General features: G+C 50.6%; 1 protein-coding gene across 11 annotated transcripts in view; it reads left to right on the top strand.

Annotated features, from left to right (window-relative positions):
* Nucleotides 1-16,682: 16,682 nt before the first annotated feature.
* The window catches only part of LOC134735598 (uncharacterized), a 357,585-nt gene continuing 349,339 nt past the window's right edge, over nt 16,683-24,928 (top strand). For 5 of the 11 annotated variants that reach the window (XR_010118836.1, XR_010118840.1, XR_010118838.1 and 2 more), the window contains exon 1: nt 16,683-17,460. Coding sequence is in view for 2 of the 11 variants with exons in the window: in XM_063631294.1 (XP_063487364.1) it covers nt 17,096-17,460 (365 nt within the window). In the remaining 9 variants the exon portion in view is untranslated. The remainder of the gene's footprint in view (nt 17,461-24,928) is intronic. The other 6 variants (XR_010118845.1, XM_063631294.1, XM_063631295.1 and 3 more) reach the window with 6 other exon arrangements.

The following is a 24,928-nucleotide window of genomic DNA, read 5'->3' as shown; positions in this document are numbered from 1 at the left end:
CTCCTCTCCACAGAGGCTTACAGTGTAACTGGGAGGACCCAAATTACGTAGCGGAGATGGTACGAATGTGCCAAGGTACCATGTGGAGGCATGGACTCTAAGGGGCTGACAATTTAGACAAGCATGAGAAAAGAATGAGGAGGTTTTCATGTTTGTGATTCACAGTTAACTCCTCTTTAAAAAAAATTATTGCTTTTTGGTAGTTCTAGTTGTTCTTCCATGTGTCTTCCTGACACTTACCAGGTGCGACTGGTAATAAAATTCAAGGTGTAGAGGGAGAGATGGAGAGCGTTTTAGCAAAATGATGCTTAAATATATGCTAAGAGGAGGCAGAAGCAGTCGGAAGGGTGTGACTGTGATGGAGAGATGCCCCTCAGGGTTAGGCTCAGGGGGCTTCCTTTCTCTTTCCTCCTCTCCAACTGCAGAATCTGCTCACTTCTGTCTCCAACTGACCCATCTTGAGCGGAACTCAATGAGACCAAAGAACTCACACCTGAAAAGAGCTGGGAAAAAGGCTGGGAACCAAAAGGATTCCAGAAAACCTCAGGGCCATGGGGAGAGGGAAGAGTGAGAGGTTCCACAAGGAGTAGCTTTTCCTGCACAGCTGTGGGGGAGAAGACCCCGGGCTTCTGAGAGCCAGGAGGAAGGCTTGGATGGAGGCTGCAGGAGGAGGTGGCCAGAGGAGACTGGACGCATCCCCACTTCCCACCCCCGTGGACTCTCAGAGAACGCCACTAGAATGTGAAGCGAAGAACTGCACTGTCCCTCTCACTGTACCTGTGGTTGTGACAGGCCAGTGACCTGCAGGATTGCTTCACAGAAGACCGAGAAAGGGAACAGCAGCCCCGGCAAGAGGGGAGCAGGCCTTGGTGTTCTCCCATTGACCATAAACCATGTCGCAGAATGCCAGCTTTAGACAAGGCCACTCTGTGACTGTGATGAATCAGGGCAAAAACAAGACCCCTCCTGCATGAGATAGGAAAAACAAAACTCTAAACTGACAGTTTTCTTCTACTATCCTCTCAAGACAGCACACCACACCGCTGATACCTGCTTGTGTGGGAGTTTCCCCATACACCAAGCAATTCTCCATCAGACACCAACAGAGTGTTCTGCAACTGAGCTCCATTCTGACATCATCTACCGGGAGATAGCATCAGACCGTACAAGTGAAGGGCTCAGTCCCACAAGACTGCCCCTGCTTCAGATACCAATTGCAAATAGTAGGTTACCCCAACTTCTGTCTGACTTGACTCATTGGAGGTTCCCACGATACCTCCTTAGGTTTGATTAATTTGTTACAGCAGCTCACAGAATTCAGGAACACTTAACATTTACCAAGGAAATCAATGATATGATAAAGGATACAGGTGAACAGCCTGGTGAAGGTGTACACAGGGCGAGGTCTGGAAGGCTCCTGAGCACGGGCTTCCATCCCTGGGGAGCTGAGATGTGTTGCCCTCCCTGCAAATAGATGTTTTCTGCCAGCCCGGAAGCTCTGCAAACCCTGTCTTTTAGGGATATCTATGGAGGCTTCATCACATAGGCATGATGGATCATTAACCCAATCTCTAGCCCCTCTCCCCTCCCCAGAAGATCAGGGGTGGGGCTGAAAGTGCTAGGCTTCTAATCATGGCTTGGTTTTTCTGGGGACAGACCTTATACAGAGCCCCATGGAGAGTTGCTGCATTAGAACGAAAGATGTTCCTAGGACCCAGGAAATTCTAAGGTATTAGGAGCTCTGTGTCAGGGACTGGAATAAAGACAAAATATTAGGACAAAAGATGCTCCTAGCACCCCCATTGCTTAGGAAATTCCAAGGGTTTTAGGAGCTCTGTGTCAGGAACTGGGGACAGAGACCAATATATACATATATCTTATTTCACGCTCTGTAATCATGTCTGAACTCAAAAACAAGAACATTGTCCAAGTCACAAAAATATCAAACATCCATATATCCTGGCTAACATGAGTGACAGCTGCTTCTTTACCAATTGGACATTTAGCCTCACTTCCTCCCACCTGTCAGTGAAAATTCAGTTAAATCTCCGATTATAGAATTACCCCTGCTTCTCAACAGCTTCCAATCCTGCTCAAAGCCCAAATCACCCAGCCTTTCAAACATCTTCTCACTGAGGTGCCCCGTGGTTCCCCATGCTGGGCGTTCTCCCTTGTCGCACACACCCAGTAAACCCAACTTTGTTCTTCGGGCTGGAGAACACCCACAGGACATCCCAGACCTCACTTCCACCATGAAGAGTGCAGCACTGGGGACACCCATCATTCGTTTGTTCATTCAGCCCACTGAGCCCGACACCTACAGGTACTGGGACAGGGCTGGGATGCAACAGTCAATGAGACATGGCCCCTGCCCTCAACGACCTGGGTCTTTTCAGCAGACAGACAAGCAAAGGAGCAATTACTGTGCAGCGTGCATGCTAAGTGCTCAGAGAGGCAAGGGCGGGAGATACGGGGGCTCAGGAAGGCTGTAACTGAGTCTGGGTGAATCAGAGAAGGCCTGAGCCACAGCGCCCAGCCTATTCTGGGGCGGTTTCTATGGACAGGGAGGGGATCGGCATGCACAGGAGTTGGAGGCCCAGGAGGGGAGGATGATTTCAGGGAGGGCCAGGGTGAGAGCCGAGGCTGAAGGGGCCACCACCAGAAGGCACAGGGCCTGGGAAGCCTGGGGTTCTAAGGACTACCCTGGGAGCCATGAGAAGCCACTCAAGCCATGAGAGGGAAGCGGCAGCACCAGTTTTGTTTTTTGGGAGGTTCACTCTGGCCGAGAAGTGGGGAAGTTATTATGGGGTCACTTGCAGCCGTCCAGGTGCCGGGGATTGTGGCCTGTGCCCTGGCTATGGGGATGCTGAGAAGTGGGTGGATTTGAGCTGATGAGACTTGGTGGTGGGTGGCATGCGGCCAGTGAGCGGGGCCCAGGGGAACACCCGGCCTCTGGCTGCTGTGACTGGTAAGTAGGGGCCACTTCTGAGGAGGGAGTGGTTCCAAGGCTACTATGCTGATGCCTGAACAATGTGGAAGGAGGAAGGGCAGACATTGGGACTGATTGTCATGAGAGGGGTTGCTCTGGGCGGGCAGCCAACAGAACATGAGGCCACTGACCTCGAGAACAAGGAGACTGAGCTGGAAGGAGCGAAGATGCCCAGAGAGAAGCCGCACCAGCAGCAGCCAGCATGCTCCAGCGTGCAGTCCTGAGCAGTCTTCTCACCTGCGAAGTAGGAGTTGTAACTTCTACCCTGCAGGGCGCTGGTGGTATTACACAAGACCATGTGGAGAAATCACCTAGCCCAAGGCCTGGCACACAGGAGGTGTTGAGAAGCGTCATTGGTATTTTCTTCTTAATTCTTAGCTCTAGCTTGGCCTATTGTTATGATTATTATTTGCTTTTGGTTTACTACTTTTTGAGCATACTGCGGCTTCCTTCTACATTCCCAAATTCTCTCCTGCTCTGTTTCTGATAGGAGGACAGAATCTCACACATGCTCCACTCCTGAGATATCCCCTTCCTCCCTCTCTGCTCAGCCTCCCTAGAACTATTTGGGGATGAGCAGACCCCAACAACTCTGCAGTTTCAGGCTGGCAGCTGCTCCCGAGCTTCCCAGCTCCTCAGGGCACAGGTTCATCAGAGGCCTGAGCCTCCATTATTTGGAATAGACAATCTCTTTCGCTTTGCTTCAGTTGATTTCAACATTTCTATATAGAAACTCTCCCAGAATAGGCTGGGTGCTGTGGCTCATGCCTGTAATCCCAGCACTTTGGGAGGCCGAGGTGGGTGGATCACCTGAGGTCAGGAGTTCAAGATCAGCCTGGCCAACATGGTGAAACATTGTCCTTACTAAAAATACAAAAAATTAGCCGGGTGTGGTGGCGGGCGCCTGTAATCCCAGCTACTCGGTAGGCTCAGGAAGGAGAATCGCTTGAACCTGAGAGGCGGAGGTTTCAGTGAGCTGAGATGGTGCCAATGCACTCCAGCCTGGACAACAAGAGCGAAACTCTGTCTCAAAAACAAAACAAAACAAAAAACAAAAAAAGGAAACCCTCCCAGAATAAAAAATGGGCCATGCCAGAGCTGAAGCAGTGCATGGCCCGGGCCATCCCAGTGACCCCAACCTGGCTTCGTCGTGAGCCTGCTCCTGACTCACCCTCTGGGAGACTGCGACCTGGGGGACTCCTTTCTCCAGGAGAAGCTCTGCAGATTCTGTATTTGTCATCCTTGCTTTTCTTCTAAGACCCCAGGCCCTGTCTGTTTGGGCTCCTGGGCCCACGTTCTTTCAGATGGGTGTCCTGGCCGGTGGAGTAGTGATGGCTGCAGGCAGACAGGTCAGGGAGCAATGGAAACACAGGTTTTTAGGGAGACCCTGTTGGGTGGTGCTGATGATGTTGAAAAGAGGCTGGTGATAGTCTAGCCCTCCACCTTAGGATTCAGTCTTTTCCCGCTCACCCATCCTTCTCTGTCCCTGCTTCTCTTCTCCCCGGGTCTTTGTAAGTGTCACTGTCAGAGGCCAGGCTCTGGGAAAGGAGCACACACTTCCTTGTTCCTCTCTAATCCCCTTTCTGGCCATTATGGTGCTGGGCTTTATAAACTTGAGGATAGTAGGAAACTAATCCTCAAGTCCTTCTTCACATTTAGACATGAGTGACCCATTATTACTTCAGTGTCAACTTATTCATAGGAAGCTGCATTGCTACCAATATTTAATGTGAAGTAGGTAAAATGTGCTCACTAGGGAATGACTTCTGGCCTGTGGGATGCCTGCATATCAGTGGGACTCCGAATTGGGAAACTGGGAAAGCTAGAGTTAGAAAGCAAGCAAGAGACTGCTAGGAAAGCATAGAGTTCTGGGGCCCAGGAGGAGGTGGGGGAAGCATCAGAGACGAAGGAAACAGTCTCTGTTCTTACAGGACAATCTCCAGAGGCAGAGGAGGAGCCTTTAGACTGACTCAGTGGGCTCAAATGACAGGGGCGTGGTGGATGGGTGCCTGGGTTTGGTGGCAGCAAAAGGAAATTGCTGTGGGCCTGAGCTGGACACGAAGGTAATGGAACCTCCTGGGGTTGCGGGGGAGGGCGAGACCAGGGAGAGCTGCGGGAAGGAGTAGAAGACAGCACAGCGAGAGGCTGAGCGAGGCCCATCTGGCTTCTGCCAGGCACTGCCTTCAGGAAAGGAAACCCCCCGAGCTCTAGCTGGCTTTGATGGACCCAGCGGGGTAAGAGGAGTTATTCACAGGCTGTTTTGAAGAGCTGCTGGGGTAATGTAAGTTAAAGCATGCAGCAACCAACCAGTAAACCAGTGGTTCCCAAACCTCATTGCGCATCCGAGTCACCTGGAGGGCTCTCAGAGCACACCTGGCTGGCCCCACCCTGAGTTTCTGAGTCTGCAGGTCTAGGGTGAAATTCACAGCTCTAGCAAGTTCTCAGGTGATACTGATGCTGCTGCCCCGCCCTCCCCCCATCCCCCAGGACCACACCTTGAGAAGCACAGTTGTAAAGGTTGGAGGCTGGAGAAAGGGAAAGTGGTATGGCCCTCCCTATCCACGGGATTCGCATCTACAGATTCAATTAACCACAGATTGAAAATATTTAAGAAGAAAACAATAAAAAATAAAAATATAGGCCAGGCACAGTGGCTTACGCCTGTAATCCCAGCACTTTGGGAGGCCGAGGAAGGCACATCATGAGGTCAGGAGATTGAGCCCATCCTGGCCAACATGGTGAAACCCCGTCTCTACTAAAATACAAAAAATTAGCCAGGCGCTGTGGCATGTGCCTGTAGTCCCAGCTACTCGAGAGGCTCAGGCAGAGGAAGTGCTTGAACCCGGGAGGCAGAGGTTGCAGTGAGCTGAGATCACGCCACTGCACTCCAGCCTGGCGACAGAGCAAGACGCCGTCAAAAAAAAAAAAAAAAGACAAAAAGTAATGTAAATATAAAACAATATAGTATAACAACTATTTCTATAGCATTTACGTTGTATATGTTATAGGTAATCTAGAGATGATTTAAAGTATACAGGAGGATGTGTGTAGGTTATAAGCAACTACTACATCATTTTATTTCTGAGACTCAAGCATCTTTGGATTTTGGTATCTGAGGGGGAGAGGGTGTCCTGGAACTAATCCCTCACAGATACCAAGGGATGACTGCATCTATTTAATGTTTTTGTGCCATTAACCAAATTCAGTTTAAAAGACACACACTGTCTTTTCCTGTGTCTAGTTATTGTACCAGATAATTACACCCTTAGGAATAAACAAATATGGACTTTTGGGATCAATTTATCCTAAAGTTTTTGCATCATCAAGTAGAGACTAAACTCCATTTTGGTGGCTAGTAACTGAAATCCACTTCAGTTGGCTTAAGCTTCGAAGGAGAATTTATTCTAAAGACTGTTCATCTCCCCTCTGTCTGCTCTGTAGACCAACTTTCTCTGCTTCCCAGGCCATACCGTGGCAGGAGAAGAATTCTCATTGGCTTAGCTTGGGTCAGTTTTCCAACCACTGCCCCATCAACCACCTGTGACTAGCAAGGGTGAGGTCTCATAGAATCTATAAGTCAGCTCTCACTGTAACCAGGGGGATAGAAGGTGGGGCTGGGGGCAGATGAAGCAAGAGGAAGACTGCAGATACGAATAAAGTGGGCTGTTCTGGTTGAAGGACCTGGCTTCCTATGTAGCCCAGCACTGGGTATGTGGGCTTTGCTAAATGTTTCGTAAATTAAATGCAGTTATACTTAGAAAACTCTTGGGACTATGTGTTGGGCATGTTTTTGTGCAAAGAACAATGATTTAATAGCTGTACTGAACAAATGCATAGATGAAAAATTCCAGAGGCAGGTTTTCAACTTTGTGTCCATCACTATGACTTACTTAAGTGCATCCTTAAGAATCCTTTTCCTAAAAGCGTTTTGTTTTGGTCCTCATAGCTGGTTGATGGATCAGTCAGTTCAGCCAAACACAGGATCAGTAACCGGTAGGTCCAGTCAAACTCCAGAGTCTGTGTGTGCATTTATCAATGGATTGAAGCAGCCACATCTCTCCTTAAATTTCCTTTGCTGTGTTCTCCACAAGTGGAAGGATGGGTGTGTTTGCAGCTCCAGTGTGGACAACTTGCAGTTTCCAAAGGATGCTTTTGGGGGTGCTACAAATTATGATTTTAAAGCACATCTCTGTGAGAGACTCTCACCTCCTCAAAGTGATCTGGGGGCCCTGTATGAATGTTGACATCTGGAAATATTTTCTTGTGTTGTAAAACTGAGAGGTGACAACGTGCCGGCAGCCCTCGCAGCCTTCGCTCGTTCTCGGCACCTCCTCTGCCTGGGCTCCCACTTTGGCAGCACTTGAGGAGCCCTTCAGCTGCCCTTCAGCCCTTCACTGCTGCACTGTGGGAGCCCCTTTCTGGGCTGGCCAAGGCCGGAGCTGGCTCCCTCAGCTTGCAGGGAGGTGTGGAGGGAGAGGTGCGAGTGGGAACCAGGGCTGCACACAGTGCTTGCGGGCCAGCTGGAGTTCTGGGTGGGCTTGGGCTTGGTGGGCCCCACACTCGGAGCGGCCGGCTGGTCCTGCCGGCCCTGGTTAATGAGGGGCTTAGCACCTGGGCCAGCGGCTGCGGAGGGTGTACTGGGTCCCCCAGCAGTGCCGGCCCACCTGTGCTGCGCTCGATTTCTAGCCGGGCCTTCGCTGCCTCCCCGCGGGGCAGGGCTAGGGACCTGCAGCCCGCCATGCCTAAGCCTCACTCCCTCCATGGGCTCCTATGCGGCAGGAGCCTCCCTGAGGAGAACTGCGCCCTGCTTCACGGCGCCCAGTCCAGTTGACCACCCAAGGGCTGAGGAGTGCGGGTGCATGGCGCAGGACTGGCAGGCAGCTCCACCTGCAGCCCCAGTGTGGGATCCACTGGGTGAAGCCAGCTGGGCTCCTGACTCTGGTGGGGACTTGGAGAACCTTTATGTCTAGCTAAGGGATTGTAAATACACCACTGGGCACTCTGTATCTAGCTCAAGGTTGTAAACACACCAATCAGCACCCTATGTCTAGCTCAGGGTTTGTGAATGCACCAATCCACACTCTGTATCCAGCTACTCTGGTGGGGACTTGGAGAACCTTTGTGTGGACACTCCGTATCTAGCTAATCTACTGGGGACTTGGAGAACCTTTGTGTCTAGCTCAGGGATTGTAAATGCACCAATCAGCGCCCTGTCAAAACAGACCACTTGGCTCTCTGTAAAATGGACCAATCAGCAGGATGTGGGTGGGGCCAGATAAGAGAATAAAAGCAGGCTGCCCCAGCCAGCAGTGGCAACCCACTCGGGTCCCCTTCCAGACTGTGGAAGGTTTGTTCTTTCGCTCTTTGCAATAAATCTTGCTGCTGCTCACTCTTTGGGTCCACACTGCCTTTATGAGCTGTAACACTCACCGCGAAGGTCTGCAGCTTCACTCCTGAGCCAGCAAGACCACGAACCCCACCAGAAGTAAGAAACTCCGAACACATCAGAACATCAGAAGGAACAAACTCCGGACACGCAGCCTTTAAGAACTGTAACACTCACTGCGAGGGTCCGTGGCTTCATTCTTGAAGTCAGTGAGACCAAGAACCCACCAATTCCGGACACAAAACTACTGTACATGTTTGGGGGCAAATGCAGCAGGAGATGTAATCTCAAACTTCTTATTCAAAGTATTTTCTAGCTACTTAACAATTTTGGCATTTTCATAATAATTAAATAGGCGATGAGGATTGCTAATGAGTTTCTCCCAGGGGTTCCTTCTTTTCAAAGGTGTCTGGCAGATTTAGGTCATATGTTTTCTTCCTTTTGTGCTGAAAGGGAAAATAAGGAAAAGAAATAGAGAATTCCCAGTAAGGGTCTTTTCAGCTACTTCTACATTAGCTCAAACCAGCAGAGGTTTGCTCTGCCCGCAGCTGTGGGAAACCTATTAGAGTCTTTAAGGACCTGAGTGAGGAAGGGAGTTCCTGCCAACGGGATCAGCCATTAGAGCTGGCTCTCGGTGTTATTAGTGAGACCCTCATAGGGAAGCCACGGGGGCCCTGGCCTGGGTTGGAACTCGCCTTTAGCCCAACATTAATCTTCACTTTTCCTGGATTTCTTTGGTCCAGGGAAACTTGCTGGAGGTGAAACCTCCCAGATAGAATCAGACTCAAGCAGGGAATCAATCCACCAAAATGCCTGGACTTGGGATCGAGCAGAGTTGGGTTTCACTCCTGGCTCTGCCACTTGCCAGCTGTGGTACTTTGGGCAAATCACTTAGCTTCTCAGCTTCACTTTCCTCATCTGTATACTGGGAATAATCATTTGTCTCTCATTCGGTTGTTGTGAAGAGTAAATAAAAACATAGGGAACCTAGCAGAGAGAAGATGCTGAATAAATGGCAGCTATTATTAGGATTAGTATTGCAAAGCTTCTCAACCCATTATCATAAACACATTTGCCAACAGTAAATATTTGAGCATCTCTTGAAATGATGACTGACCTTTCCAAAGAGAGTTCACATCCATTCCTTCATTTATGTCTGGAGATGGCGCTGAGAGGTATTCTGGCCTGCAGCTATCTCCAGAGGTTACCTAATGGCTCAAGGTCATTCTGCTTACAGTAGCAGTGCGGAGACATTCGGGACCTGCTATAGAATTTGGAGGCCCCAGGGCAAAATGAAAATATGGAGCCTATGTTCAAAAATTAATCGTTGTAAGATTGCAACAGCAGAGCATTAAACCACGGATGGAGTCTTCTACAAGCAAGCCCATGAAGCTGGCTCCGGGTAGACTAGGTGCATCACCTCCAGGGGCTCTCACGCTGACCCCAGTCTGCCACCTCTCTGCCTACTCCCAGATGCTGCTGGGGAGCACTGTTGCCATGAACTGGCAGATTCTCTGGATTGCAAGGGTGAAAGGCTGCTCCCAGCCTGGGTGCTTGGGAATTCTTTTGCAGCATTTCTGCTGGAAGCAGCACTCTGCCCAAGGCCTTCTCCTGGGAACTCTAAGCACCGTGGGAACAACTTGCTCCTTCCTGACATGACCTTGACTCTGCCTGTTTATGACCTCTGCCTGGAGCTTTACTGACAGGCCCCCAGAGCAACGCCGTGGAAGTCGTTTATCTCTTCCTTCCTGCAGCCCTTTGGGTATCTGAAAATGGCTCTCCCATCTCCCACTCGTGTTTCTTCAGCAAGCCGCGTGCTGCCTTTCTCAACATGTGCTGAGAATAGACATGGCTTTCCAGGTACGGTCAGTGTGGTAGGATGACTACGTCAGGGGTCATTCAGATAGCAGTGAGCACCTGCTGTGGCTGAGGTGCCAGGAACACAGAAACAAATATGAGGACTGGCCCTCGACCTGCAGGCTGGGGCCACAGGTGTGAGTGCTCCCAGCATGGATGGGAAGAGCATGAACAGGGAGCTGTGGGAAGTGGGCTGGGGTGCAGAGATCTTGGGAGTGCATCTCAGAGGCATGAGCACTTGAGTGGGGCCTGCATCGAGGAAGGGGAACTCATGTGCAGAATGTTCTGGGTGGTGAACACAGGGCAGAAATTGATGTGGTGGGGGTCATAGGGTGGGGTGTGGGGGAGCTGGCCTGTGTGAGTTTATCTGAGGCAGACAGAGGCCAGGGACTAGGTTGTGAAAACCTCTGCCTGAGAGCCTGCCTGCATGCTAGAGTCACTGGGAGCTGCAAGAACTTTCCAGTGCCCGTGCCCATCCCAGGCCAGTTAGATTGGAATGTCTGGGGAGGCCAGGGATGGGAGTTTTGGAAAGCTCTTCAGGGGCCTCTGATATTCAGCACCACGTAGGGCAGGGGTTCTCAAAGTGGGGCCCTGGACTGGCAGCATCAGTGTTGCTTGGGAAGATGTTAGAAATGCAAGTTCTCAGGTCCCACCTCAAACCGAGGAATCAGAGACTTGGGGGCAGGGGGCGCAGAGGCCCAGTCAGCTGCATCTTAGCCCCCTGGGTGACTCTGATGCATTAATGAGTTTGAGAACCATTATCCTCAGAGCTGACACTTTTGGGACAGAAGATCCAGGAAGACTTGCTGTTTTTTCTGTTTTCTGTCCTGTGGCGCACCTTCCCTGAGGCACTGAAGGACTGAATCAGCCACTTGCTTGGGCATGGGGCGGGAAAGGGGAAAATGTAAGGAGGAGAAAAATCCACACATGAATGTCTCAAAATATTATCCAGCCATAAATAAGCTTCCGGACCTTGCAAAGGTGGGCAGATTCTGTGCCTGTAGCTCTCACAGTGACTTTCGCGGGAGCGTGAGGGGACTCATTGGGGCCTGGGCTGCCATTCTAACAGGGACTGGGGTGAGGGTGCAGAGGTCTCCCTCCAGTCTGTCGGAGTGCACAGATCCTGCCTCCTGGTAAGGTGCCTGCTCCTTCCTGCAAGAGCTGCTGGGCCCAGGCCCTCCAGGAAGATGGGATGCTTTCTGTCACTGCTCCCAGGAACATCTGAGTCCACTGGTGCCCAAGGTGCCGTCTACCCATCCCTGGAGGCTAAGCCTGTGAGGCTATCTCACACCTCTCAGAGGTGCTGAGGACATAGGAAGGGAAGGACCTGACTGTTTTGGAGACAGTCATGGTGTGGGTTGAGTGGGCACCCCCTGTCTAGGGACCAGTGACCCTCAGAACCCTCTCACCTCATGTGCCTGCCTCACTCCTGTTGGCACCATTGAGAGCTTGGCTGCCAGCACCCTGGACTTTTGGCAGGTTACTTTGTGTTCCCAAGCCTTGGTGTCCTCACCATCCAACCGGACTCTGCAGCTTCGGAGAGAGAGGATGCATGGTTTACCACTGACTGGGGGGCTTAGTCTGCGGAAATGTATTCGCTTACAGTTCTGGAGGCTGGAGGCCTGAATTGAAGGCATTGGCAGGGTGGTTTCTCCTGAGGCCCCTCTCCTTGGCCAGCAGGTGGCCATCTTCTCCCTGGGTCCTCCCATGGCTGTCTCTCTTCTCCTCTTCTTGTAAGGACAGCAGCCATATTGGATCAGAACCCACCCTCATGAGCTCACTTTACCCTGTTACCTCCTTAAAGACCCTGTCTCCCAAAACAGTCCCATTCTTCCACCAAAGAATTTTGGGGGGACACATGTACAGTACAACGCATAACAATGGCAAGTAACTAATTATTTGCTAAATCCAGGCAGCTGGTACAATTCTGTGACTCTCAGTTCTCTGGGAAGCCCTGGCTGACTCCACAGGCTAGGCCATGGGGCCCCTCTGTGCTCCCCCAGCCCCTGGGTGCCTTCCCGAGGGCAGTGGTCACACAACTGGCCACCGTAGGTTTATGTGCTGGTTTTCTCCCCTGGACCTGGAGTGCCTACTGACAGCATCTGTCTTTGTCTCTGTGTGGATCCAAGTACCAGATCTCATTGCTGGGGCCTTTCCATGCTCTCAGCATCCCCACGCTGCCCTCCATGCTGCTGGGAGGTCGTTGCTTCCTCCAACCCTGTCATCCTCTCTGTCTAGTCCCTGTGTCTCCTCCATCACAGCTAACAGCAGCAGGGGGATGGTGGGGATGCGGGAAGGGGAAGAAGAGGGGGAGATGGGCATTGAGGGATGGGCAGGGGATGATGGATGGCAGGGGGTGCAGTGGCAGAGGGGAATGGGTAGCGGTGATGCCAATTACAACAGAATATCTGCGGGTGGGGTTTGGGCATTGGTATTTTAAAGAACACTCGGGAGATGCTGATGTGCAACCAAGGCAGAAGACACTTACTGTTGGACTCACCCCCATCAGCTGCAGATGGGGGAAATGCCTCTCTGGCTTTTGGGTCCAGAGACTAGGGACTTCCTTTCACCTGTGAGCAAGCAGCCTGCATTGGTTGCAGCTGAGATCATTTCCTTTCTGAGTAATGTGATGTTTTAAGTGACTGCGCAGAAAGTCTATTGTTGCAAAACTGAGTATTACTGCCAGTGATTAAAACACTAGCAGCATCTTAACATTATTTTCATGCTTATGAATAATATATTTTTTATCTTAATGTTGCATTAATGTTGCTATGCATATTGTTACCTTCCCTTTTATTTCAAGGAAAAATGTAGCAAAATACTTGAGTTGTCAAAAGGGCCTGGGATTCTCATAACTGGGGCCTCAGACAGGGGAGTGCTGATGGGGAACAAATTTGACTCTAAGGCCTTTATCTGAGAAGAGCCTGGGCACTGATGGGGAGGGGAGGATGAACTGGGCAGCACAGCTGGGAGGCTGATGGGAACAACCTTTGAAGCCAGAGTTGAAAATATTTTTCAGGGTTTCACATACTTCTGATCCATGATGTCAGCTAATCCAAGAAATTGTTCATTCTCAAAATCTGAGTTTGTTTGCACCTTGAACTCACAGAGGCCCTTCAGTCTGCGTGTGTTTTTTTTTCCAGTTGTATTTTGGATCAATTTGTCTATGATTGGCCCCTCAAACATGAGGATGGGGCGGGGCACGGAAAAGCTCTGTTTTGGTGATTTTATGTATGAGACTCAGCCCTTGAGGAGCTGAGAATCCTGTGCAGAGGAACAGACATCAATTACAAACAAAGTTTAAACAGAGAAAAAGATTAGGAACATAGTGGAGGGATATGTAAACTGGCCTAAAGAGTGGGAGCATCTGTAACACTTTCTAAGGAGAGGTCACATTTCATTTGGGGTTTTGAAGGATGAATAAGAGTTTGCTAGAAGAAGCAGGCAGGGGATAGTGGTGATGAAAATGATGATGAAGAAAGGCAGAGAAAACAAACAAATTTGCATTTCTCTCAGTGCCCAGGGAGTGGATAGGGCTGACAGGAGTGAGAAGAAGCTGTCAGGAGGTCCAGCTTGAGTGAGCCTGACGGGTGCTCCTGACTCTTTCCTTGTGGGGCCAGGATGTGGCCACTTAGTAGGAAGAACCTGGACTTTGGGGTTAAAGAGACTTGGTATTGAATCCTGGCTCTGCCTTTGCTAGCCACGAGGAACCGGGCATGTCGTTTTTCTTCTTAGAGCCTTGGTTTTCTCATCCTACTTATTGTGGTTGATGATGAGACTATGGCCAGAGCCCAAGGGGTTAGTCCAGAAGCAGGGGTCATCCCGGTAGGCCAGTGCCTGTGAACATCCCAGGCAAGGGCATCAGGCGGAGATGGTGGGCAGAGGCAAGTTTGTGAATGAAGCTCTCTGTCGGAGGAGGGAGAGGGGCTCCAGACCTGGGGATCCCAGAGGATTCCTAGTGGGGAGGCCATGGTCAAAGACAGAGGCCTGTGGTCAGAACCCCAGAACCCAATAGGGAAGCCACTGTAGAATGGCACCATGGCGGTGCCTGGCACTGTTCTACGCTATCCATAGCTGAGCCCATCTGACCCTCATACCTTTCCCATGAAGTAGGAGCTATTTTATCCTTTATTATATAGGATGGGAAATTGGGTCTTAGAGAGGGGAAGTGACTTGTCCAAGGTCTCACAGACAGGGGTGGGATCTGGACACAGGCATTCCGACTCTAGGATCTGAGCCTGTGCCTGGTGACTTTTAGGGGCAAAGTCACCTCTGCATCTCTGATCGTCCTCCTCATGCCTTTCTGCGGTAGCCTCACTGGGTCTGCATGTTCTGAACTGGGGGTTGGATGATGTAAGATCTCCATTAGGAACTGGGGGCTTTGCAGGCCTCAGCTGCTGTTCGTGACTTTTCTCTGCATACCCTGTGAAGGTAGGAGCCCTGGCTGCTCACATCCACGGCCTCATATGAATATATGGATTTAGAGCTGGCTTGTCTTCGAGGCCACGATAGAAACTTTAAGCAGGGGCGGAAAGAGTGGTGTAACAGGGCGTGCTGAAGTTAGGAAGTTAGAAGAGAGAGGGGGCCTAGGGGCGGGGGATCAGGGAAGGCTTCCTGGAGGAGAAGGTGAGGCTGGAGAGTGACTTTCAAGGGCAGGAGGACTTGAGGATAAGCTCAAGATGTAATTATGCCAGAGAAAGGTATAAATTCCCCAAGTAAGATGAAGCTAACTGAAATGTCAGCTCCATCACCTCTGCTCTCACACAGAGCCAGGCTCTGCTACGCTTCATAAGAGCCCTGCTGGAAACGATGGCCACGAAGTGTTTTTTTTAATTGGACAAGGCACTGATTTAGACAATGCCTCTCCTGCATGGATTTTAAAAAATGTAAATTACTTAATCTTGGTTGTCTTGATGAAGCGAATGCTTCTAAGGGGGCTGTGGGAAGAACTGGAATTTCTCTTCACCCCATTGGGCTTGCCTAATAAGAAATCAAATCTCATCAAGGCCTTTACCTGCTGTGGCAGAGGCTGTGATGAGGGGCTCCCAGCATGCCCTGAGCAACGTGGGTCCAGGCAACCTCCCTGAACTTCTAGAAGCAGAGGGGCGAGGAGGGGCGGGAGAAGGGGCAACACTGGAGGAATTGTCAAATTGTTACTCCTTGAGGAAAAGTGGGGGACTGAGGCTGAGTTCCAGGGCCAGATTCCTAGGCTCTGAGACTCTGGCCTGCACCTGAATAGATGACCTTGTGCTGATGGGTCTGACACATGCCCAACACCTCACTTGGAATAATAACTACCACTACTGAGCATCCATTCCAGGAGAGACATTTCACCTGTTACATTCTCACCACCATCCCATGCAGTAGTTAAGGATTATCTGCATTAACTGATGAGCAACTTGAGGTTTGGGAAACACAAAGACACCTGACCAGGGTTATACAGCTAGTGTGTAGGGGCCAGTGTGTGCTCTGGGAGCCTCTGAAGCTCCGCGTTGCTTTTTGTGGGTTGAACCGGATGGGGGCCCAGGGAACCTGGCAGATCCGCTGTCTGCATAGTCCTCTTGGTTTTGCCCCTCATGTAATATACAGGTGTCTTAAGTCTGTTTGGGCATCTATCACAAAATATCATAGACTGGGTAATTTTGAAACAATGAAAAAGTATTTATCACAGTTCTGGAGGCTAAGAGGTCCAAGATCAAGGCACTGGTGGATTTGGCATCTGGGGAGGGTTCTCTTCATGGTTCACAGAGGGCACCTTCTTGCTGTGCTCTCACATAGCAGAAAGGTGAAGGCAGCACTCTCAGTCTCTTCTATAAGGGCACTAATCCCACTCTCAAGGGCTCTGCCTTCATGACCTGATCACCTCCCAAAGGTGACACCGTCTTCACACCATCACAGTAGGAGTTAGGTCTCAACAAGTGAATTTCGGGGGGACACAAACATTCAGACCATAGCAACAGGCTCTGGGGGGCTTCTGGGCACCCCACCACTCATGACAACACTGTGTAGGCAGTAATATGTGTTTTCACTCCCCCAGTGGGTCATCAGGCAGCAGATAATGAGGGTCACCAGGTGCCAGGATGGGTGCCACAGTTGTTCAACAATCAGCCAACTTTACAATCCAGCTTCAGAAACTTCCAAGTTGAACATTTAGAGTCAGTTAAAATATTAGGATCTAGCTCTGGGAAGTGAAGTTTATAGGGTAAGAACTGCTTAAAAGTTTTGATTCCAATAATTAGACAGAATTATAAACCAAGCCCCCATTTCTTACACTATTTTAGCACCATCAGGCTTGGCCAAGAAACCCGTTGGAGCTACAATTTGCACTGCCTACAAAACAGACTCAGAATGATCTCAAAATCAAGCCTCGAGACCCGATTAGCTCAGCTGGATGTGATCTGGAATGAAGAAGCATCAGACACTGGGGAGTGCTTCTTTTTTTTTTTTTTTTTTTGAGACGGAATCTCGCTCTGTCGCCCAGACTGGAGTGCAGTGGCGCAATCTCGGCTCACTGCAAGCTCCGCCTCCCAGGTTCACGCCATTCTCCTGCCTCAGCCTCTCCGAGTAGCTGGGACTACAGGCGCCCGCCACCACGCCCGGCTAATTTTTTTTTTGTATTTTTAGTAGAGACGGGGTTTCACCGTGGTCTCGATCTCCTGACCTCATGATCCGCCCGCCTCGGCCTCCCAAAGTGCTCGGATTACAAGCGTGAGCCACCGCGCCCGGCCTGGGGAGCGCTTCTTGAACAGGCACTGGGCTAGACAGCCCAGACCTCGCAGAAACAGAGGGGAAGGGGCCGCTCCTGGGGATTTTTTTCCCAGCCTCCCTGGGCGGGTGAGGGGTCCTGGAGTCCTGAACTGGAGATGCTGCTTAGAGGGCACTGCTTCAGCCACCGCTGCCTTAGCATACGTACGGGTCCCGCCCGCAGGGGTCCTTCCACACCAGCTCAGCGTCTGGGTTCCGCCATCCACCCACGCACTCATTTGGCAGATGTCAACGGAGTATTCACAGTGCGCTGCTCCACTGTGCTAACCGCGGAGGATAGAGTTGAGACCCACACGACAGCCCCTGCGCTCACAGAACTGATGTCTCTAAAAGAGTCTTCCCCCAGTGAGAACGTTCTGATTTCTAGAACATTCTTCCTTCTGATGAGTGAACAGCCTCACTGGAACTTCCCCATCCTCCTGGCTTGGTTCCTGAAGTGGCCCAACGCTGCCTTCTCCCTCCGGTGGGTGAACAGGGTCACTGCTTCCTCTCTTGTCCAGGCCCCCTGGCCTTACCCTGAGTTCCGGGCATAACGGCGTTGTTAAGCCACCACAACCCCAGCCAGCGCCTTCCTCTTGGCCCAGGGGCCCTCCTGGGGACAGTGTGCAGGGCTCCCCAAGGGGGCCTTGCTGTGCAAAAGCAGCCCCTGCCGATGCTGCGGCTCCTGTGGATGGAGCACTGCCGTGGGAACAGAGTTGGAACTTATCCAAAAGGTGTCACTTAGTATTACCTCTGTGGGGTGGGGGAAGGTTGAAGGAAGGTGGTGAATGGGGTTAGGAGAAACAGAGAGACGGAAAGGGGGGCAGCTGCTGGTGCCTCCACCCTTCCTTCTGTCCCTTTCTGCCATCTTCCCGGCCAGGTGCACTGAGGCTTTCCACACCCAAGTCCAAAGGGTGTTGCTGCTTTCATTCTGTGTCTGGGTGCCAGCTGTTATGCCGGGCGCCAGGAACATGCGATGCTGAACACTCTAGCCCCTCTCCTCCCAGAGCCTGACTCTCTGAGGGAGCCAGAGCCGAGCAGATGTCCAGGAATGTGGTGAGGGACCGGGCAGAGTATGCACTCGGCACCAGGAGCACAGAGGAGGGGATAGTTTTTGCGACCTCAGGGTTTGGGGAAGGCTTTCTGGAGGAAGAAATGTGAGAGCACAGAAGCAAAGTAGGCAGGGGTCCTTGGTTTAGGGTAGCAGGAGGGAAAGTCACAGCTCGTGCGTGGCAGCTCCAAGCAGTTTGCTTTAGTGCTAGGCTGCTGTGTGTAGAAGGGCGTGGGGCACGAGGCTTTATTCTGCAGAGGACTTGGGGCTCCCACAGGAACTGGAGGTGCTGAGGAAGGGATGGGTTGGGGAGTAGTCTGCAGGACTTTTAGTCATAACCAGGTTTCTAAGGAATTCTGAGGCTTTGGGCAAATAAAACACAACCCTTTGAGCCTCAGTTTTTTAATTTCATCCTTTCACCCTGTCTCCTCCCTCCCTCCTGCTTGATGCTGGCCCAGTTCTGGGAGCTGGACAAGATGACTGGCTTTCACCTTGAATGTCCAGGGCAGGAAGGAAGACTTGGGTGGTGGAGGTGTATAGTGGGCCCACCCCACTGCTGATGTGTTCTGCAGCCTGTCATGCGGGTGTGTGGCACCCCATTCGTTCTTCGGGTGGCCCAAGGCTGCCAGGGCTCTCTGGAGGGCATGCAGCCGAAGGTCATCCCTGCCTCTATCTGGTCCCAGGATGGATAAGCACAGTTCTCCAGCTGGAATGCTTCAGCCAGGTTTTTAGAAAAATGGTCAAGTGGGCTCTGGGATCCTCCCTTCTCTTTGTGGGACCCAGCAGGATGGTGGAGCTGGGACCATCTTGGAGGAGGCAGAGCCTGGGGCAAATCACCTAAAACGTTAGACACAAGTCACACCAGCTAACCTACATGATTGCTTTAGATAGATTGCAGTGATTAGGGGCCAGACTCTGTGGGGCTTTGAGCAGGTTGCTTCACCTCTGTTGAGTCTCGGTTTTCTCTTCCAGAAAATGGGGATGTTAACAGGACTCACTGCACAGGATCAAGCTGGTTCATGAGCTAAGCCATGCTGGATGGTTAGCACAGGGCTGGTCCGTACAAAGGCAGCACAGACGACCCTGACCTTGAGCAGGAAGGTGTGCCCTCTGCACACCAGCTGGAGACAAACTGCAGAACACAGGGCCCGGGCTTGAGGGCAGCCAGGGCACAGCACACGGCTCAAACCCGAGGGCAGTGAGAGGGAGAAATTAGTCAGGCCACTGTGAATGGAACTATATTTGACTGCGGTTGGATGCTCTGGGTATGAGTTTGGAGCAGGCCCTGGCCAGCCTGTCTGACCCACGTGAATGTGTAATCTTTGGAGACGATCAAGCTTTTATGGGTGGAGTGCGGATGTAAAGTTCTCCACTGAATGTTCTATAAATGCTTTTTATTAGCCACCACTTTATAATGTGAGAGCCACTGAATTAGGCATCCATTAGCATCTACTCCCTGGGGAAGCAAGGATGCCTTCCCAAGGCATCCTTGGATGCTCGGGCTGGTTTAGCTTGGCAAAGAAAACATCCAAGTGACAGGTGGTTCTGGACTCAGGCGGGCAGTCTGCTCATATTTCTTTGTGTGTGTGTGTGTGTGTGTGTGTGTGGTTGCCTTGTCAATGACTAGAATCAGAGGGAAGGGGACAGGCTTCTGGGTGACTCTAGCAGTAGGCAGAAGGCTGGGCAGGGCCTCTGTGTACAGTTGTGCAGACTGTGCGCTGCCCAAGGATACATTTAAGCGAGCATTGTTTATATCATAGAAACCATAGATTTTATAGGTCTAGTATGACAATTCTGGGAAATGTAAGTGAAGTGTTTAATTCTAATAAAAATCAGAAAATGGTGAGTTTAAAAATGAGTAGAAATGAAGTGTCTGTGAAGGGGAACCTTTTGATTTTGTGCAGAGGTGTCATATAGACTCCTAGCATCCCTGAGGTAGGGCATATGGGCTGGGTCAGTCCATGGTAGACAGGGGAAGGAGGGGGACCTGGGGTCAACAGGGGCATGCTGGGCTCCTCCCTGGTACACCCTGATATACCCAGCCGCACAAGGCTCTGCCTCCTGCCTCCCTTTGGACGATGCTGCCACGGTTTTCACCAGGTCAAGGATGCCTCCCTTACGGGGACCTGCAGGTGGCTGGGGCAAGGCAGGAGGGGAGAGTGGTGGCATTAATACCATGTCAGAGGTCATGAAAATTGTTTTGGTGAGAGGTTGGCAGGGGGCAGCAGGTTTGGGGGATGAGGTGGGCTTTTTGTTGAGTGAATTCAGGGCTTGAGGCAAGAGACAAGAGATGGTGCAGACGGCAGTGCCTGAACAAAGATGGGAATGTGGGAGGACCGGGGACTCCTCCGAAGCTGGAACCTGGCCACATGACTCTTAGTTGAATCCAGCAGGTTTTTAAAGATGGGACTGGTGAGAGAATGCCATCATGATCATGTCGAAGGGTGCTGCGATTTCCAAACGGTTTTTGGTGGAATATCAATCCTGAGATACATTTGACAGAGAAATCAAACCAAACCAACCTTCAAAATATGCTCAGGTTGAGCGAGGTGGAAACACTGCACATGGCATGCTGTGCTCAGGCCCAGAATAGGTTGGTGCTGAGAAGTTCTGTCTAATGAGACCAGGCTTGCATCACTGCAGCCAGGATTTCCTAAATATGGCCGTAACATTTGAAAAGAATGAATACCTTTTAAATTCCCCAGGAGCTGGTATTCCTGTGTCATCTGAATACAGAATGGGGCCTGCCCAGGGGTCTCTCCCTGTGTCCAGAAGCCCTGCCGAGCTGTGTGGAGCCGATTGTAGCTGCACCCGCGCCCCCACCCCCGTCCCCCTACCCGCCCTCCCCCGCCCCGCCGCTGCCTTCCAACATCCCGAGGCTCGGAGGAGCTGGCAGCTGCTTGCCTCCAAGACTTTCCAGAACCCTCTTCAGACAGCTCTCCCTCTAGCCAGTCTCCACTGAATAGTATTCTGTTGTATATATGTACCACATTCTTCCATAGATGGGCACTTAAGTTGCTTCTAAATCTTGGCTACTGTGAATAGTGCTACAGTAAACATGGGAATGCCCATGTCTCTGACTATCATATGGTGGTTCTATTTTCAATTTTTTTTTTTTTTTGGAGATGAAGTCACTCTTATCGTCCAGGTTGGAGTGCAATGGTGTGACCTCAGCTCACTGCAGCCTCCACCTCCCAGGTTCAAGTGATTCTCATGCCTCAGCCTCATGAGTAGCGGGGATTACAGGCGCCTGCCACCATGCCTGGCTAATTTTTGTATATTTAGTAGAGATGGGGTTTTGCCATGTTGGCTGGGCTGGTCTCAAACTCCTGACCTCAAGTGATCTGCCTGCCTCAGCCTCCCAAAGTGCTGGGGTTACAGGCATGAGCCACCGCACCTGGCAGTGCACATTTTTTGTTTTTGTTATTCTTGGAACACATGAGGAAATGTTGCCATGCTTTGCAATTTCAAAGTACCTTTACCTGCATTGTCTGATTTCATCCTCACAGTAACTTTATGGGAGGTCTTCAGGGGAGCAGTATTCACAAAGTTAGATAGAAACCTAGATTCCAAGAGATTAAGTGTCTTTTTCTAGGTCTCAGCCAGTGGCATGGCTCAGTCTTAAACCCAGGTCTCCTGGTCTTTTCACGTATGTATGGGGGTCTGAGAGATGCCCAGGAGACAGCTGGATGTGTGGATTTGGCTCACAAGGCAGAGGCCTAGGCTGCAGACAGACAGATAAGTCTCACCAGCAAATGTACCTTTTGCTTTTTTGATAAAATGAGACGTATGCAGCTGCAGCTGGCTTTGCCCATTTCCCCTCTCCTATCTTGAAGGCAGGTGTGATGTCTGGGGCTGTGGCAGCCATCTTGTCACCAAAAACTGGCAAGTGATGCCAGAGGCCCATTCACCAAAGATTGTGGTGTGGAGGCACAGGAGGCGCCAGTGCTGCTGAGTAGCTGAAATCCCATGGGCATCTGCTTACCTCTGGACTTCCCGTGATGAGGAAAACAGGCCCTGCTTTTCTAAGTCCCTATAGTCAGGTTTTCTTTGCTTGATGTTTCCCCTGGGGGATGTGACACCTAGAGGGGTAGCATGAAGGAGAAAGAGCAAGTACACTAAAGAATGCAGTCAGTGCTGCAAGCGTAGGGAGGCTGGATCTTCAGTGACCTGGGATCAACCTTGCACCCGCTACCACCAGGCTGTGTGAGGTAAACGGGAGCTGTCCTGGTGTGTTAAGCCACAGCTGGTCAAGTTTCTGTTACAGGTAGACAAAATTATTCTTAATTGTTACACCTTTCTTCCTTGGGTAAGATGCTAAATTGATTTATGAAATAAATTATATAAATGGACATACACACACACCCACACACACCCATACACAGAGACAGTGTCGAAACAGAGGCAGAGGCGAGGGTGGGGTGGAGGAGTAAAGGGCAGTCTGGCTGGGACCAGCCTTCCCCGGCAGGGGTGAGGAAGGCACAGCCTTGGGTCTCGAGGGAGCAGCTCCATCCTGGGGGCTCTGCCAGGCGCTGTAGGCACCGCATCTTTCTGCCCCACGGCTCCCTGCTGCATGCTGAATGCCATCGTGCCTGCTGCTGCTGTCCGGGCCTCGCTGTCACCCCACGCTGTCCTGTGTCATGTTTCCGTCGTGGCTGACTTGCCTCTGCATGCTGAGCTGTGTGGCAACTGGCAACAAAGCAGGAAAGCCCGCACTCCCCTTTCTGGGACACCCTGTAATGGAGACCTGAGCTGAGTGGCTTGTGCACCAGTGAGGTGTCTCCTTTTGGTTTCTCTCGGAGCTGTCCCTCTGTCCTGAGCTAGATGCAGGTGCAGGAGGCTGGGCTGTGGGAGGACCAGAGAAGCAGCTGCAGTGCTGGGCTCAGAATTCCTTTTTCCAACCAAAGACTGGGGCTTAATGCCTTCTTTTCAGGGTGAGCTGTTTTCAGGGAGGCTCCTCAGTTCCTTGGTAACAGGCATTGTCCTTTGGGCACCCCGTTGATTTGTCAGGTTCGCTGGTTCACGTCCGGCTGGGTCTTTCTCAGGAACCTCCTTAGCCTCCTAGGGAAACAGACTCCATTCAGCACCTCCTTGTCCACTAGACACACATTCCTGGGCCATCAGAAACCTTTTTGGCCACAACCCATGCCCAAGATGCACTCCTGCTTCCAAGGTGGAGAGAAGGGTCAGTGTGGGAACACCTAACACTGTCATGTTTTTCAAAGTTTGGGCCCCAGGCCTGCAGCTCTGTTCCCTTCTCCCGGACGCAGATTCCAGATCCTGCCTACACTCCTCCTAGAACGCGTCAAGTGGCTACCTGTGCAGAAGCTTCTTAGGGGCTTATTTGTAGAGCGTGAATCCCAGAATAGACACTTCCGTATGAAGGAACACAGATAATGCGAGAAGAAAAAAGATACCTCCTTACTGGGGCAGGTTTGCTTCGCCCAAAATAGCCCTGTAACCAACATGCTTCTGAAGTGCCTTTTGAAATCTAGGAACATTTGTAGTATTTTACATTCAGCTTAATAATTTATTGATGTTTAATATTTCACAAGAGTAAGGCCGAAAACCTGATAAAATTTTCATATCTGCTATTATAAGCTAAATGGAATGTGAGGTGCTTCCGAATTGGCTGAGGCCCAGGGTACGCCCCACAGCCCCTCCCATCACAGCAGGTCCAGGCAGCCAAAGTCAAACTCCTCCATCCATTAGTTTTCCCAAATGTCCCGTGCACTCGGGAGAGCTAGAAGCCTGGGGATGTCGTGAAGTTTGGTTGAGCAGCAAGACCTGCTTATGGTGTGATTTGATTAGGGCCAGACATCTCCCTTTTCCCCCCAATTTTTCCTGCTGACCTGTTGTTGATGCCTGAAATGTCCATCATTAGAACAGATTGCACTCCTTGCAGGAGCATCAATACCTATGAGAAGCGTAGCTTATAAATAATAATAATAGCAAATCTATGTCACTGTTCTCATATATAATTAATTAACTTCTCACTAGAATCCTGTGAGGTAGGAGCTCTTGTTATCCCCATTTTACAGATGAGAAAACTGAGACAGAGAGGAAAAGCTGATTTGCTCAGGATCATACAGTAGCAATGAGCTGGAATTTGAATCCAGGCAGTCTCACACCAGAGTCTGTGCTCTTAATCATTACACTCTTTTTCTTCTCTAACTACAAATCAAATCAACAGTTGATGGTATCTTCTCCAGGCACAGAGCTCTGGGCCACACACTCTGGAGGAGATAAAAATGGAGACTTCTTATCTGAGTGATGAGCCCAGTAGCACAGATGTGCTCAGAAGGCACTCTGGCCCTCCCCTTGCTAGCTGAGTGACCCCGGGCAAGTTACCCGATCATTCAGAGCCAAAATAATATCTGCCTCACAGGTTTACCTGGAAGATGAAAGAAGATACGTTAAAAAAAAAAAAAAAAAAAAATTACTCTAGAGCTGAGTCAGCAAACTCTGGAGAATGGGCCAAATCTGGCCTGTGGACTACTTGTTTTCTTTTCTCCCTAAACGGTTTATTGATATGCAAATCACACACCATGAAATTAACCCATTTTAGGTGAACAATTCAATCATTTTTAGTGTATTCACAGAGATGTACAACCATTGCCACAGTCAATTTTAGAACATTTTCATCATGTCGAAGAAGTCCTTTAGCTACCATCCCTACCCCTTAATGTCTCCTCATTCTGCCCCTCCTCACCAAGTAACTACAGATGTGCTGTCTGTCTTTATAGACTTCCCTGTTCTGGGCATGCCATTTGAATGAGTGGAATCATATAATACTGGGTTTTTTTGTAACTGACTTCTTGTTTTTAGCATACTACTTTCTAGGTTTTTTCCGTGCTATAGCATGTGTCAGTATCTCATTCCTTCTTATGACCAAATAATA

Source organism: Symphalangus syndactylus, chromosome 22, assembly GCF_028878055.3.
Source record: "Symphalangus syndactylus isolate Jambi chromosome 22, NHGRI_mSymSyn1-v2.1_pri, whole genome shotgun sequence".
Classification (NCBI taxonomy): Eukaryota; Metazoa; Chordata; class Mammalia; order Primates; family Hylobatidae; genus Symphalangus; species Symphalangus syndactylus.
Note: the sequence above shows the minus strand (reverse complement) of the source record. Positions and strands in the feature narration are given on the sequence as shown.